Source organism: Glarea lozoyensis (assembly GCF_000409485.1).
Source record: "Glarea lozoyensis ATCC 20868 chromosome Unknown GLAREA6, whole genome shotgun sequence".
In the NCBI taxonomy this organism is placed as follows: Eukaryota; Fungi; Ascomycota; class Leotiomycetes; order Helotiales; family Helotiaceae; genus Glarea; species Glarea lozoyensis.
In genome coordinates, this window is record NW_007361001.1 from 2,578,904 (window position 1) to 2,595,366 (window position 16,463).

At 47.0% G+C, this 16,463-nt stretch overlaps 6 protein-coding genes across 6 annotated transcripts; 3 read left to right on the plus strand and 3 right to left on the minus strand.

Annotated features, from left to right (window-relative positions):
• Window positions 1-1,229: 1,229 nt before the first annotated feature.
• On the plus strand, window positions 1,230-2,809 carry GLAREA_03166 (Protein kinase-like (PK-like); the record flags this gene model as incomplete). Its single annotated transcript, XM_008088250.1, has 3 exons — window positions 1,230-1,329; window positions 1,545-1,712; window positions 1,761-2,809. The coding sequence occupies 3 exons, from the start codon at window positions 1,230-1,232 to the stop codon at window positions 2,807-2,809; spliced, it is 1,317 nt and encodes a 438-aa protein (XP_008086441.1).
• Window positions 2,810-5,303: 2,494 nt separating this feature from the next.
• GLAREA_03167 (P-loop containing nucleoside triphosphate hydrolase) lies at window positions 5,304-6,029 on the minus strand (the record flags this gene model as incomplete). Its single annotated transcript, XM_008088251.1, has 4 exons — window positions 5,304-5,357; window positions 5,406-5,518; window positions 5,568-5,714; window positions 5,780-6,029. 4 exons carry the CDS (start codon window positions 6,027-6,029, stop codon window positions 5,304-5,306), a joined length of 564 nt encoding a protein of 187 aa, XP_008086442.1.
• Window positions 6,030-6,716: 687 nt separating this feature from the next.
• On the minus strand, window positions 6,717-8,231 carry GLAREA_03168 (uncharacterized protein; the record flags this gene model as incomplete). Its single annotated transcript, XM_008088252.1, has 3 exons — window positions 6,717-7,052; window positions 7,076-7,506; window positions 7,559-8,231. The coding sequence occupies 3 exons, from the start codon at window positions 8,229-8,231 to the stop codon at window positions 6,717-6,719; spliced, it is 1,440 nt and encodes a 479-aa protein (XP_008086443.1).
• A 525-nt stretch (window positions 8,232-8,756) lies between these two features.
• On the plus strand, window positions 8,757-10,170 carry GLAREA_03169 (RmlC-like cupin; the record flags this gene model as incomplete). Its single annotated transcript, XM_008088253.1, has 2 exons — window positions 8,757-8,906; window positions 8,953-10,170. The coding sequence occupies 2 exons, from the start codon at window positions 8,757-8,759 to the stop codon at window positions 10,168-10,170; spliced, it is 1,368 nt and encodes a 455-aa protein (XP_008086444.1).
• Window positions 10,171-11,510: 1,340 nt separating this feature from the next.
• GLAREA_03170 (uncharacterized protein) lies at window positions 11,511-13,232 on the plus strand (the record flags this gene model as incomplete). Its single annotated transcript, XM_008088254.1, has 3 exons — window positions 11,511-12,254; window positions 12,308-12,423; window positions 12,473-13,232. The coding sequence occupies 3 exons, from the start codon at window positions 11,511-11,513 to the stop codon at window positions 13,230-13,232; spliced, it is 1,620 nt and encodes a 539-aa protein (XP_008086445.1).
• Window positions 13,233-13,421: 189 nt separating this feature from the next.
• Window positions 13,422-15,956, minus strand: GLAREA_03171 (uncharacterized protein; the record flags this gene model as incomplete). Its single annotated transcript, XM_008088255.1, has 4 exons — window positions 13,422-14,285; window positions 14,612-15,205; window positions 15,325-15,473; window positions 15,521-15,956. The coding sequence occupies 4 exons, from the start codon at window positions 15,954-15,956 to the stop codon at window positions 13,422-13,424; spliced, it is 2,043 nt and encodes a 680-aa protein (XP_008086446.1).
• Between the last annotated feature and the right edge of the window lie 507 nt (window positions 15,957-16,463).

A 16,463-nucleotide genomic window follows, 5' to 3' on the forward strand; every position in this document is an offset into this window, starting at 1 on the left:
GAAGGGAAGTAGGAGTCCACTGGGAGGTACGGAGTATGCACTCGGAAGTAAGCAGCGATAGGATCATCTCCCCAGACTCCGCGTCGATTCCGCCCTGCAAAGAAACCTTGCGAATTGCATTGGACGTTCTCTCCTAGTCGACCCCTCTTGATACGCAAGCAGCCGCAATGGATTCCAGACACCGAGTTATCAGACTTTGTGAGACATCCTAGGGAGCCGGTTAAGTGAGGTGCAGTCGGCCAGTTACACAAAGAAATACATGTCAGATTGCCATTAATTGAGACATTATGGGTACGACGTTGTGAGGTACTGACAGCTGGATGAGGAGAGAACAGAGAGTGCAGCTCCGGAGAGCAGGAGAGCAAGATTGTAGTCGGGGCTGATACTTGACTTATTTGCGACTGCAGTCTTCCAGATCGAATGGCTGCCGGACTTGAGGAGAGCACCAGAGCAGCTCCAGAGTGAGCGAGTCATTACTAACCTTCAATCACAGAATACTAACACCAATAGGTGTAAGTAAAGTAAAATACTACTCGAGGATCCGACCACCAGCTCACTGACTCCTGATATCGCATTCTCCGAATTGTGACCTTGACCTTTCAAGGTGCTTCTGCCTCTGCCTATGCATGCGACCCATAGTTGTGTTTCTCTGTTTCTCGTCATCCTGCTCGCGTGCGTCGTGGAGAAATTGTTGCTGCATTTCCTGCGGTATGGGTGGATGTGTGGTGCGTTTGCCCCCACCAAGCCTAGACATACGCACGATACGTTAGGTTTTGTACCACACCGACTCGCAAGACACGCAGCTGTTGTTGTCCTGCACTCCACAAATCACCTCATCCATCACCAACTCTGCCCATTGCCCAACTTGGACCCCCTCCCCTGAGTCCCAGTACCTCCCCTCCAGTGGCCTTTGAGACCCCCATTAACTCCGACTTTCGTATCCGCCACGTCCGCGCATGCTTGAATCCATCACCGACTGTCGCGCCTCCAGCTCTCCCGGCCCGCCCGTAGCACCGCTTAATACACGTGCATCTACATTTGCATGAAGAGGAACCAACCGTTTCCACCACGTAAAGACCACTCAATCGTATCCGTTCACACAGTACGTATCCGTCGCCGTAGCCGCACCCGCAGTCCAGGGGTTGGAGTTGTGGTCGACCGAGAAGGGGAAACGAAAGTCGTGCCTCGTACCTGGCCTGGCCTGGGGGAGCAACGGCAACCAACGCGAGATGAGCCTGACCTCGAATCCACCGTCGTCCGGGGGGGCTCTATCCTCGGCGTCACAGAGCAGACAGACTTTAAAGAGGAGTGTCCAACAAGCGTTTGATGGTAGATCACCCCGCCTTTCTTTGCAACTTGGTTCCGTGGAGTTTATCTTTTGTTCGGAATATTTCAAGGACACCATGTCTTCCTAATTCCATGTTGGCTTGATGAAGAAGTAGCCAGACGGGGATCCTGACGGCGACATGTTTCCTACGAGACGAACTTATTCATATCGTCTGTTGCTCTTGCTTGGATGGTTGCCTTTACTGACCTCCCCGTAGATCCAGTCGAACGAGGAGCAGGTCCGATCGGATATCAAAGTAAGGTGCGAGTTGTAGATCGTTACAAGGTCATCGGCTTCATCAGCAGCGGAACCTATGGACGTGTCTACAAGGCCGTTGGCCGTCATGGCCAGCCTGGAGAATTTGCCATTAAGAAATTCAAGCCTGGTAGGTTTGGCCATCTCGAACACTAACGCGGAGGCTGATGACCCATAGACAAGGAAGGAGAGCAAATCCAGTATACCGGAATCTCGCAATCTGCCATTCGGGAAATGGCACTTTGCTCAGAATTGAGTCACATGAACGTCATCCGGTTATGTGAAATTATACTGGAAGACAAATGCATCTTCATGGTTTTCGAGTATGCCGAGCATGACTTGCTTCAGATTATTCATCATCATACACAACCAACGAGACATCCCATCCCACCGGCAACCGTCAAAAGTATCATGTTCCAGCTGCTGAATGGATGTCAATATTTACATGCCAATTGGGTACTTCATCGAGATCTCAAACCGGCCAATATTATGGTTACTTCTGGTGGAGAGGTCAAGGTTGGAGATCTTGGGCTTGCTCGTCTCTTTAATAAGCCTCTCCATTCTCTTTACAGTGGCGACAAGGTGGTTGTCACGATTTGGTACAGGGCGCCGGAACTTTTACTTGGATCTCGACATTATACACCTGCGATCGATACCTGGGCTATTGGGTGTATCTTTGCCGAACTCCTGTCTCTGCGACCCATTTTCAAAGGAGAGGAAGCTAAGATGGATTCGAAAAAGACGGTCCCTTTTCAGCGAAACCAGATGCAGAAGATTGTGGAAATCATGGGGTTGCCAAGGAAAGAGACATGGCCACATCTGGTTAATATGCCCGAATACAATCAGCTCCAAACATTGTCGGCAAGTTCCCACAGCAAGAATGGAGGTTCAAATCTAGAAAAGTGGTATTTCAGTACCATCAACTCGCATTCGGCCACATCAATGCCCACATCAAATGCCTCACTTGGAGCAGAAGGATACAAGCTTTTAAGCGGCTTGCTTGAGTACGACCCCGAAAAACGTTTGACAGCACAAGCGGCTCTGCAGCATCCATTTTTCAGCACCGGCGACAAAGTATCCGCGAACTGTTTTGAAGGAATGAAAATGGAATATCCTCACCGTAGAGTGAGTCAGGACGATAATGATATTCGTACGGGCAGTCTTCCTGGCACAAAGAGAAGTGGATTACCAGATGATTCTCGGCCGATGAAGAGAATGAAGGAATGAGCTAAACCATAAGAAGCTGTCACTTCTCAAGTCTAGGCCTGTAACTATACGGTGCGCCATCGCCATTTTAGTTTCGGCGACGCACAGGTTTCCAGCCACACATGACCTCGCAAAACACCACAGTTCGTTTGCGGTGTGATGTGTACAACCCTACTGTACCAGAATAATCGAAAGCATGACACATTTGATTGATTATCATCGGAAACATCCAACAATTCGATAAACCCAAGGGTAGCTTAAACGCAAATAACGCCACGGCCAACGAGAAATACCGCCTTTTGTGCGCGTCAAACAATCCTGAAGAGTGGGAATTTCCCACGAGAACTTGGTGTGACCCCAAGATCCGCGGTGTCTAGCTGTGGCTGAATTTGTGTCAACCCATTTTAGCGTGCACCGCCACAAGCCCCACGTCACGCCAGCACGGCCAACACCTCAGACAAGCAGTCGCCAAGGCTGCGTTCCTTGATTGGATACGTCATCTGAGGCATTGTTTTGTTTGTTGAGATTGGATTCAAGGCAAGGAGGCGGGTAAATTGATTCAGAATCGCATGATATGAGAGGAAGGCTGGGTATATAATTCATATGTCCCCTCGCCTGGAATTCTGATTGTCATACAAACCTCATTCTGTCATACAATCAGACAATCTTCAAGTCATACAACAACACAATCAATATGGGTTTCTTCTATAATAAGGGATTCGGTGGTCGTCGCGCGGGTGGAAACGTTACCGCGGATCGTCATGGTGTTCATCGTCCTGTCTTCAGATTCAGATTGTGCGGTCTTAACTGCTTCCGTTAAGGGGTGGCTTTTGGGGGAGGAGGCAATAGGGCGGCTTGACGGAGTGGGAAACACCAATACCGCTGAAAATTGGCATCAAATATGATAACACCTCAACGACATACTTCAACTCCATCACCACATCAAAACATCACCCCTTCGATCAACCTCAACCTCGCCAATTCACCCAATCTCATTATCACCATTATCACTCATGCCAATCCTCACATTATCACACCGAACCTCAACCCTCATATCATCACAGCGACACACCACAGCACAAATCACGAAATTCACGACCCCCTTTGTATAAACAAATGAGAGAAAGTCAGAGCAAGGAGTTTGGGCACGGAGGTGGGAAGTCCACGGATGGGGAATTCATTTTGAAATCACGATCATAATTTACCTGGCTATTTGTAGCTAGGTAGTATGGGCAAAAATAGAAACAAAAAACAATTGAAAAACTTTAATATACATCTCTTGAGATCCAACAACGACTCTTGAAATTCAAAGTGTGCTTCATTTCTAGGACCCTGTGATGATTGAGATTTCACATCGCCGTCATATTCGTGGGCGTTGTGAAGTATATTATGTAAGTCTTGACAAGAGAGCTAGTAGTGATACAAAAAGAATGAAAAACGAAAAAAATTGCATCTAGCTATTAAAAGTAAAAACCTCCTCTGAATCGCCTTTTTCCTATCAAGTAAGTACTTCAAATATAAGAATGAAAACGCACGCGCGTTACCTGCTGAAACTCCACCATCAGAAAAATACAGTTTGGAAGCGGAGGCGCGCTAGTATCCCTACTTTACTTTGAGGGTTTCTGTTTCGTTCTTCACGAGGGGTAAAGAGGGTTTTTTGGGGGGGTATAGAGGATCCAGAAGGTAGTGCGTGATGCGGTAAACCAGGAAAGGCTAAGTTGTAATAGACCTACTTCTCCAGGTAACTATCGCTGGTGTGTAGATACGTATTCTCGGATGCGCGTGGATTGGGGGTTAAGGTAGTAGGCCTGCTGTAGCGGTGTGGATATGGGAAGCTGGGGGGGAGGGGGTGTTGGATGGAAATGGGAGGGGAGGGGATTATATACCTGATTGTGAATACTCCCTATAGCTTTTAACTATGCTTGTTCTGAGGGTTCAAATACTGACAGTTGAGACTCTGTAGCTTACACTTATGTTTTGAACGCGGATTGAGGCAACCAGGACGACCTTGCTACATTGCCAGTCTCATATTCAATGAGCGCAAATCAGATTCACGCCATAAAAACCCCATTCCATTAAAATATGATAAAACCTATAAATACACGATAACCTTTTACATTACAAAATTGCCTAATCGAACACAAAAACCCCCCTACCTCATCACAGAAAAATAAGTAAAACGGGTGGTATCAAAAAAAAAAACAAGGACCAAAACAAGAAAGGTATTAATAAGTTTTGCATAGCTAGAATGGAGCTCCTTTGCCCTTTGGATGAAGAATGTGGAAGATATTGAATGGTATGCCAGCGCCTGCGTGCTTTGATTGCGAAAGGGAAGAAAGGGGGAGGTAGTGCGGAGGTTCGTGAGAGGGAGTGGCCGAAGTGAGAGGTGTCAGTTGGGCGAGGAAGGACGCTGGAAGAGTTGTTTGGGGGGCGGGGGTGTGTCCTGTTGATTCTTAGATGTGGTGCTTCCTCTAGATGGTGGTTCGCATTCAGAGTTCAGGGAGGTTCAAGCTTCCTACTTCTTCGCAGCGCCTTGGGGTGGTGATTTGACGTTATTTGAGAGCCATGCCTGATTAAATTAGTACCTCCCACTAAGAACGTCTGCAGGAAGACATACCAATCCTTCTAATAACCCTTCTCCCGTTGTCGCGCAACTTGGTACTACGAACCAGATCTTATCTTTCAACTGCGTGAGCTTCAGCGCATCCGTAACTTCCTGTGGTTTCATTGCTGTCCTTCATGTCAGCGGTGCTCGTATATCCGGACGCGGCAGACAAACCTCCTGGAATATCCTGCTTATTCGCGAACACAAGTAACAGCGACTCCTTCATTTCCCGATCGTTGATAATACGATGTAATTCCGACCTCGCCTCATCTATCCTCGCCTTATCACTCGAATCAATAACAAAAATCAATCCCTGAGTACCTATCTCCAAAATTAGCATCTCCTGTCTTCCCAGCGCTCTTATCCCCCTTTTCCTTAAAACATACCACTAAAATAATGCCTCCACAACGGCCGAATCTTATCCTGTCCCCCAACATCCCACACATTAAACTTAACATTCTTATACGTGACCGTCTCAACGTTAAAGCCCACCGTCGGAATCGTCGTGACGTCCTGGTTCAGCTTGAGTTTATATAATATCGTCGTCTTGCCCGCGGCGTCTAGTCCTAGCATGAGCAATCGCATTTCCTTTGATCCGAAGATCTTGCCCATCATCTTAGAGATTTGACCCCCCATTTTGGCAGTCGGTGGGTGGTGTAGTTCTGGAGTCGCGCGATGAGGAAGGGGTGGGAGATTTAGCAGCGTTAGGAGTGTGGGCGATAAATGCTGATTGTAGTACTCTTGCGACTGTACTCTCGACAAGGCTGGATGTCAGGAAGTTGTGTTCGAAAAGGGATGACTGTGTTGAAACTGTGGACGTGCTTGGCGGGTGTTGTTTTGAAGAGAGTCAAATGGCGTCGGGACACAAGAGATGGTGGCCGTTGAATAGTGGAAAGGGATCGCGAGGTGGTATGTGAGCAATTTCGAGGCTTGAAAATATCGTTTTTGGTCGGTGATGACGGTGCTTGAGAAAGGAAATTCGATGGATATCCCAGACGCCAATTGAGATTCGGCGCGGTCGTTTCAGGGGTGCTGGCAGATTAACTTTCAACGCGTCGTTATGAGTCATGTGACGACACTTGTGTTTCCAAATCCAGGGTTCTGGCGCCGAGCAAACTGCGATTTATGTCGATCCTCATGTTATTGTAATATGTTTGATTTTGATTTAATTAATATATAAGTATACATTTTATAGAGCAAGTGTCTATTGTAACGCATGAAACTCCGACACCTTTAGTCTAAGCCTGACCCTTTCCAGTAATTTTTGACCCATGGGTATTTCCTATAAACTCCATATACCTACCAAGTCACCATTCATTGAAATCATACTCCCTTGTGATCAAGAACATGTTGACGATCAACTTGTTTCTCTTGTTGGCCCTCGATTTCCTCCTCGAAAAGTAGCAAGACCTCCCTTCCGTTCTCCCCATCTACCATACGTTTAACATCGGCTCGGTAGAAAGTTGACGTTCCAGGGTAAAGGGCAAGAACCCGCTTTCCGACCTCGTAATCATCCAGCTTGAGGTTTGGCTTGGGAATAGGAACCATCTGAGAAGCTGAAGATTTATACAAATTGTCTTGGTTGAGGTCGTCTGGATAAGGATCTCGAACTTCGTAACGACGACTTTTGCCCTCTCCAATCACTCTCGTGACGATACCCTGTATCCAATCGGTTTCTTCACCCATTTTTCGTTTGAAAGCAACTTCGTCTCCAACAGAATAGGTGACTTTTTTTTGTCCGCATTCCTTTCCGCAGGCTCAGAGGGGATAATCACATCCAGATTCCGTGGAGGTTGGCTTCCAGTTCGAGCATTGCCGCCACCAAGCTTTCTAACCTGTCGATTTTCGGCGGCCGAAGGGCCAGGAGACGCTGATGGTCCGTCAAATGGATCAACTGCCGATCTTGAGTGAGAGTCCCGAGAAGTAGAACCGCGCGATGTCGTGACGTCCTCTCTTGTATTCTCGTTATTTTCAACAAGAGCTTTGAGAATGCCAAGATTCTGTACTGCTCCACTGCCACCATCGCTACCTAGAATCGTCTTCATATTCTCTGCGATGCTCACATTTTCGCGATACAGCTTATCCAGTTCATCTATATCAGATATCGGAATTTCTACACTCGTCAACATCAATTCTGGCAAAACAGCAATGAAAGGAGAACATACTTTTCCCGAGATCCTTGAAAGCTTGCATCCGTTCTTGCTTCTCGAATATGAGCTCCACAACAACTGCCGATCTCTGCTCCATAGATTGGAGCTGCGCGAAATCTCCACGAAAGTCGTTCCATAGTGCTTGTTCTTCTCCTTGGTCATTAACGCCTCCACGGCCGCCTCTTGCACGAGGAGGTCGAGCAGACATACCTTCTGTTTCCTCGTCAGTAGGCGAAGAGATTGTTGAAGGTGTTTCGCTGGCTTGCCTTGTAGAGGTCTCTTCGGTGGTGTATCGCGTATCTGTTTGAGTGGTCGTGTACAACTCTTGGTCGGATATAACTATCTGCTTCGCGCGTTTCACTTGCCCACCAGTGAGATGTACGGCTATAGGGAGTTTTACAATCTTTTTGCTAGGTTGCCGTTCGGGTGTTTCTTCGTTGGGAGACCTTGTCTCTACGCTGGTAGGCCGTGTCTCTGTTTGAGCAGTGGAATTCGAGCTTTGTATCGATGTACTTGATCTAAGCGAGGGTCTTGTCGTGGGCGTGGCTGAACCAGCAGACGGGTTCGAATTCCCAAGTCCAGGTCTTCTTCTCGGCGAATTCCCGATGGATCCCAAGAAGCGCTGCAGACCGGTATCGTTCTTCCCCGGTCTCAGGTTTTCCGGTATGAGGTCTGAATTGAAATCCATGTTAGCTGCGAGTTCAACAATTCCAAAAAGAACTCCAAAAGTACCAAAAGAACCGGGTATGATCGGCCAAAATTGGTTGCGTGATTGATTGGAAGCAGGCTACAGATGAAGCTCAATTGTGACTTACCTAACGATTTCGAAAAGGAGTGACGGGGTAGGAACGTTCTTGCGTTTCTAAATAGAGTTTTCCGCGTGTGTATTGTGAGTGTAGACCAAAGCTTATGGTGTCGAATGCGACCGTTGGGTGAAGAGAGGAAAGAGAGTGAGGTGGAAGGTACGAAGGTACTTGTAGGGTGCAGGGGGAAGCTTGGGCCACTCCCTCAAATTTAGCGCGGGGTAATCTAGACCATCGCGCATTTGTGACGTTGCGCTCTCGCACCGTTTACGTTAGGTTTTGCTGTAGACTCCATTTGTTCTGTTGTCATAGAATATTGAATCCTTTCTTTGCTGTTGGAACTGTCAGATCATTCAACCACTCACTCTACAAGCGCCACCGTTTCTTGGAATATTACTCATAACCGCACAATGGTACTACAAGTTCCTCTATTCCGCCTTCAATGTGGCGTCAACAGTTACGATTGGGGCAAAGTTGGAAAGGATTCAGCAGCTGCCAAATTCGCTGCTGCCACTCCTGCGGAAGGGTTCTCAATTCAAGAAGATAAACCATATGCCGAGGTACATACAAGATCCCAATTATTGATATCACGCTCATTGTGTCTAGCTATGGATGGGAACCCACCCCTCAAATCCTTCCAAGGACGTCGAGTCGAAACGGACCCTACTGGATATGGTACAACAAAATCAACAATTAATGTCCACCGAAATTACCGAAAAGTTCGAAAACAAATTGCCATTTCTTTTCAAAGTTCTGTCAATTGGCAAAGCTTTGAGCATACAAGCACATCCTAACAAGAAACTGGCAGAACAGCTACACAAGAAGGATAGCAAAAATTATCCAGATGACAACCATAAGCCGGAAATGACGATTGCAATCACACCTTTTGATGGGTTGTGTGGTTTTAGACCTCTCGCGGAGATCTCCCATTTCCTTTCGTCGGTTCCATCGTTACAAAAGCTGGTAGGCGAGTCTAAAGCCAAAGAATTCCAAGGTGCTGTGAGTGGGCAGGAGACCTCTGATAAAAAAGAGGACGAGGAAAAGAACAAGAAGGCATTACAGACGCTCTTCACCTCTCTGATGCAATCGAAGCCTGAAGACGTTGAACAGGCAAGTAAGGACTTGATTGCAGCTGCAAAGAAGGAGGGTTCGGATTTTGCTGGTGGGGGCGGGCCGTCTAATACTGGGAAAGAACTGGCAGACCTAGTTGTTCGGCTAGACTCTCAATTTCCTGGGGATATAGGACTATTCGTTCTGTTCTTCCTCAACTACGTGAAATTGGAAGTTGGAGAGGCAATGTTCTTGAAGGCTGATGACATCCACGCCTACCTGAGCGGAAACATCATTGAATGTATGGCAGCGTCAGATAATGTTGTTCGTGCTGGCTTCACGCCAAAATTCAAGGATGTGGATACGTTGACATCAATGTTAACATACAGCTACGCTCCAATTGAGGAGCAAAAGATGAATCCAGTCGATTATCCATACGTCACCTTGAACCGGGAGGCCTACTCATCTGGATCCGCCGCAACGCTCTATGACCCACCAATCGAGGAGTTCAGTGTTGTCAAGACAGATTTAAAGAAGAAGGGAGCAAAAGCTACGTTCGAGGCCATCGAGGGACCAAGTATATTTATCTGTACATCCGGGGAAGGGAAAATTAGTGTTGGACCTAAAGTGGAGGAGATCAAGACGGGATATGTCTACTTTGTTGGGTCCACGGCGGAAGTTGTGTTGGAGAGCGAGGGAGAGGAGTTTACTACGTTCAAGGCGTTTTGCGAGTTGCATGGTAAGGAGGATGCGGATGGTAAGGAGAAGCTTTGAGAAGTTTGATAGATATGTAGATGATACACACGATGGAATGATTAGATGAAGAGCGAATTCCTGTCCTGAGTTGTCCATGACTTCTCACACAAGCGAAGCAGTTGTCCTTCGAGGTCGTGCCTAGTTCGGTTCAAAGCTTCTCGGTTGTTAACCACTTCAAATTTGAGATGTTTGAAAAACGAAGTGCGCTACTAATACTCCATCACCACTGTCGTAAAGCAAAGACCCAGACTCGGCGGAAGCAGAACAGTAAAGAGGGTTCGCTGTGGACAACACAAGTAGTAATATCCCACGGACCTCCTAACGAGTTTGTCACTCCATGTCGAAGTGTAGGTACATAGGGGTGTTGAACATCCAATCGACCGAAATGACCTGAATAAAATACCCAGTAGGTAGTAAATTTAACTGACGATAGAAAGACAAGATGTTGATTGAATCGAATAGATCTGGTGGATGTCGGATTCGACTGCAAGATATGTGAGTTACCGCTAGGACAGCTCGTGTTTCAAAGTTTGCTGAGTTGACGTAATAGTTTAGTTCAACATCGAAATCTACTGCTGGAGACTAGGGAATCGGGTTTTAGGAGAATCTTTCAAGGGTTTTCGTTGACGATAGTGATTACATGGGTGTTTTCTGTATATGTTAAGACAACGTTCTTAGTATTTCTAAAGTGTTGCGAAGTTATGTATTGAAAGGTTGAAGGAAAACATTGTATAAAGGAGCTAATCCACCACTACCGAGTCGCACCTCTTAACACAAGGCGATCAAGTACCAATAATCGTTATACCCTTACCTAAAACACCTCAAAATCACATCTCATCAGAGTCTCAGACCCCCTGAAGTCATCGCAAAACATGCCTCGGCAATCATTCATATCACCAACCCCATCTCATCAACAATGAATGATTAATCCGACTTGTCTTCAAACGCACCGAAACCCCGGGGTCCCTCTTCAAATACTCTCTAGTCAGAGCCGCCGTATAAGAATGCTTACAAAATATAAGATTAGTAACAATCCCGCTTTGAGTCGGTATAACTCATTTGTGCGATATATGCTCGCTGTCAGAAATTCATCTCATCATACCACCGACCTCACAAATTCAAAACACCCAATACCTTCCATAACCACCCAGACGCACCAATATTCCCCTTCTAGGAGAATGCTCTATCCATAGTAATCAACCTCGCATGCACACAAGCCCACCCATTCGCCAACCATGATCACATAATCAGAAACTCCCTATCGGCGATACACTCCTGCTTTCTAAGACCAGACATTTCATTTTCCTATTTCACCCATGCCATCCCGAAGCATCCACCTTCTTTGATACACACAGAAAATGGACGGGTTCAGCATAATCGTGCCTGAAGGCCCTTTGATCACTGTCCACAAGGGATGGTTGCCTTCGCGGAAACAGCCGTTAGGGGGAGCACCATCGAAAGGAGAGAGTAAAGTGGATACGGCGAAGAAGGTAGTACAGGGTAAGAGGAAAGAGAATGGAGTCGTATATGCACGACACTTCGAGTTCGTGAACGCGATCGAGCCAGGACGGAGTAAAGATCCGGCTGTGAGGAAGCTGGTTCGGACGCATGTTCGGAATGAGTATGTGCGTAATGCCGCGAAAGAGAAGAAGTCAAAGACATCTAAGGAAGACATCATCGCTGAGTCCAAATTGAACGCCACGTCTCGAAAGCGTAAACAGCCCACCCCACGCACCCTAGGCAACCCCACAACACTCTCAACCTTCGCCTACCCAATCGCCATGGAAGAAACCAGTTTCTCGCTGCTCAAAAACTACATAACGCACGCTCCGAAACGGCTGTACCCGTTAGAATCCTGTTTATCTTCGAACCCTTTGCGGTCACCGAGTTGGTTCCAGATGGCGATGGGTGATGAGGCGTTACTGCATGGGATTTTGTATGCTGGAGCGTTGTATCTGGCGTTGTTGGATGGGAAGAGGGAGTCGAAGGAGACGATGTATCATTTTTCGAAACTGGTGGGGATTGTGAATGGAAGGTTGAGTGGGGGGAGGGAGGTGGAGGATAATACTATTGGGGCTGTGACTTGTTTGGCGCTGGGAGAGGTGAGAGAAATTTGATGTGATATGATTTGATGAGTACTTACGAATGGTTTAAGTCTATTGCTGGAAAGCCTGATTTATGGCAAACGCACATGTTGGGGATCAAACAGATGATCACTTTGCGTGGAAATAAGGGACCTTTACATCCCATGGTGCAAGCGAAGATTCGTCGGTATGGCTACCCTACTCTGCCCCAAACTTTCGAAGTTGACTCGATAAAGAGCAGATGTCACAGGCGCAATAGACTACGCTTCGGCGCCTCTTCTGGAGTTTGAGAGGTCAGATCGAGATCCCATATGGACCGTCCTCCCACAGGAAAAACGCGACAATCTGACTCTTGAAATTGAAACCCTTTTCACCCAATATGGAACCCATGACAGACTGATTCCCATCATCTCAACCATGGTCCTCTTCACTCAAGCCGTCCACATTGCCTCATCAGCAAAACACGCCCTCGATCCCTCCATGTTCTTGGAAGATCTGTATTTTATAGAATACCAACTTCTCACATTCCCAACCACTTTATCGAGAGTTGGCGAGGAATCACCGCTGGATAAAGCAACTCGTATAGCGTCTCTCTTATATCTGAAAGCCATCCTTCAGGAATTCCCACATTCAACCACAGGACCATCTATCCTTCTCACTCAACTCCAACAATCGCTCAGTGTTATCCCTCTTTCATCCACTTACAACTCTCTACTAGTTTGGTTAGCTTTAGTGGGAGGAAGTTTCTCCGACGGGATCTGGGATTTCAGGCGGTGGTTTGTGAGTTATCTTGGCGGGTTGAAGGCTAGTATGACTTTACAGTCTTTTGATGATGATGACGGGGAGGTAAGTCGGTTCGTTGGACTGAGAAGTGTATTTGGCAAGGCCTTTGAGGCTCTTTGGGTTGAAGTTGAGAAAGAGGAAGATTTACCGCTGATGGATTTGCTGGATTTAAGTGCCGAGCTGCCTGATGAGGTGGATTGGTTGATAGAATAATGCCAGACGATTTTATGTTGCATGAACAGTGCCCTTCTCGCAGTGCTCCGCAAAAGCAGTACACCCACGAGCCTCTCGGTATCGACCGATTCCAATTTGCAAACCCTGGTGTTTTGTAATAAGCTGATGCCGATACGGCCATTTGAACAACATTTGTAGAAGCGATGGCAATCATTCAAAACTAGCCTGTCAACGTATTTCAATGCGGCGAAAAGTCTCTCCAAAGCCCGAAGACCCAGTTCCAAATCCCTTTTCAAACAACAACGCTATTCCAACACCGATCCGATAAAAAGCGCCGTCCTCTCCTTCACGTAGAAGCAAAAGATTGATAATTGGAGACTGGTCATCTTGATCTCCGCCCTCGGAAAACAGACAGGCGCAGTACACCGGTTCATCTGGAGCAAGCCCTGTGTCAAAAAATGCCAATAAACTAGAAATATTGGTTTCGAGGAAATAGTGCAGTGGTCGAATAGGGAGGAGTTCCAAATGCATTCTTTTGATGGATGTAGGAAAGCTGTATCTCGGACTTGAGTCGTAATTATCGTTTGCGTCCCATTTTTCAAGCATATATGGCCATAATTCACCGATCTTGTTGAAGCGGCAGGTCATTCGAATTGATGCGTCGCTAGTAATTTCAACATCTTGGCAGATGTTAGATCCCGCAATCTTCAAGATATCCTTCCGCCAAAAACGGACAGGGCCCTGGGTGGACATCCAAGACCAGGACGGTACTTTTGGCAGTACAGCTTTAGTGCTTCTAACCTCATCCGTGCATATCCACAGAAGCTGAGAAACGATGTCTGCAGACCACGAGCCAAAATAGTAGTCATCTTCCCTACCTTGCCCTATCATGTCTGCGAGTCCTTGTAACGCGTAGAGTCTATCTTTCGGCTTGGTCAGGTTTCGTTTTGTAAACTGTTCTACGAGATCCTCCCATTTTGGATTTTGCTTAGATAGATAGCAAATCAAGCCACTTTCATGGACACCAAAATCTGCATCTTTGACGGGAGTGTGCAACTCGAATCGAGTGTGGTGGAGGCTTTTACATCGCCACTGTTTATGGTATTAGTACATGTCAGCCATAGAATTAGCTGAAGGAACCAAATTGAGGATTTTCGCGCCCGCTCCAATCCAAACCGGGTAATAGCTCAGCTCAACCCAGTAACAATTTAGTAGTGTCTCAAGTAACAGGAAGGAGAAAATTTCCAGCTTCAATCTCAAAAGCAGAGCCTGATTCACCAAAAGTAGCATGGTCTCAAGGCAACCCAAACAATCACAATGAAAATTTAAATGATGATCGGATACACTTCACAGTTCCCTACCGCTGGTCGCAAAGAGGGAGTGATAAGTGAGCCTAGAAGAGGACAAGATATACTTACGACAGTGCCTCCAGCAAGGAAATGACCCATCCGATGTGAAAGCATCCATTCTTGTGTGGCCCATGCTCTTGAATTGAGCACACTTTCTTCTGGGTCAATATTACCAAAGGAGGCTGGCAACGAGATGAAATAAGACCCTTGTCGCTCTCGTGATGTCGGATCAATGAAAGGAATCTCCAAAGGAGGTGGAAGCGAAGGGCAGGTCACAAACAGCCCTCTCGTAGAGTCCCAGGCATCAGATGCAGCGATGGTCACCTGAGCTCGTTCATAAATCTTCCCCATTACCTGAGACTCTCTCGTCCAGTCCTCATCGTCGTCCTGAACAATGCATAGAGAATCAATCCAGATGTATCGGAGACCGAGCGCTCGGGTAACGAGAAAAGCATCTTCGAATGTTTTCGGAACGTCGTCAATTCGGAGGCAATGCTTCGAAAGCTTCTGTTTCGTCGTTACAAGCGGTCGATTTTCTGTAGAACCCCAGCAGTGGCTGAGAGCTGTGTAATGAGCTCGTAGCCCTAGAGTCTCCAGGAGACGGGGAGTATCCGAAATTCCTGGTTGGCCAAGATCAATAACACGAGTAGGGAGCATCGGTAACTAGGCATTGAAATTTAGTTGCAGTTTCTACGCCATTTTTGGTATGTGAACTCCTTGCTTGACAGCTGGTTGTAGAGGAAAGATACAAGAAGAGACTGAATGCCACCGACCGTACTTACATCCTCGGCTGGCCTGCCACCTCTACATTCGGCGTGAGAAGCCAAGCACTGCTCGAACTGAGCGCGTAGACGAGCAAGCGCTTCTGCAGAATCACCAGTAGGAAGGGGTGGCTGGCCTACGATTCTTCCAGATTTAGCAGCGGGACTTCCTGAATCTGGATCAGTATCACGGGTTAAGTCTGAAGTGTACACTTACCAGCACTGGCATAAAAATTTAAATGTCCCCGGTGATACCCCGTTCTGGATTCTCCCACTTTCGCAATCTCAACATGTAACCCAGCAATTCCAGCTCTCCTAAAGCGTTCCTTTCGATTTCCTACTAAATTACAGCCCTCTAAAAATCGGACAGTCAGCTGCGGGTATGGCTTCCCATTTTTGCCGTGGTCCAGAACTCGTGACTTCCACCGCTCGTTTTGTCGCATTGCTTCCAGTGGGGAAAGGTCTCGATTTTCACCCCCATTCAACGCCGCCCGAATCAAAGCACAAAGCTCACAGTCTTCCGATAGCAGATGACCAGTGTTCGACCGTAAACGCCATCGTTGACTCATAGTATGTGAGTATATTCCAGTTGGATCTGGAATCATTGCTTGCTGCAGAAAACCAGCGCAGGGATTGCAAAGGATTGGCGACATGGTCGCTTGCAACGAAAAGTTATACTCAGGAGCACTTGGATATACAAGTAGTATGGTTCTCGAAATCGTGAGAGACGTGCGCAACGCGTTACGTAGCTTCAAGATCTATCAATAGAGATTTGTCCATGTTGATTGCGAAGTCTGAAAGCAACTCAATTCCAGATGCGCCGTCCTTCTGGGAAATATAAACACACGAGAAGTGCCAGATCGCTAGTATGGTACAGCCCGAGTAAAGCCTACCTACCTATATATGTTGACACTTCTGGATGTTGTTGATGGAAGAGCTGCAACTTGGAAGGAAGTAGTTGAGTGACGAGAACGCTTTGACCATCGTCGGGCCGTTTCCCCCGACCCCGAGACGCATTTTCTTCTCCTTTCCAGTCTGCTCCTCACTTCGAACCTTGCCAGCGACATGTTCCCTCACTCAAACACTTTCAAAACCACTCAATTCATGGTCTAACCCTCCTCTCATAGTACATGTATCAATCATTCACTGGCAAGTGTTTT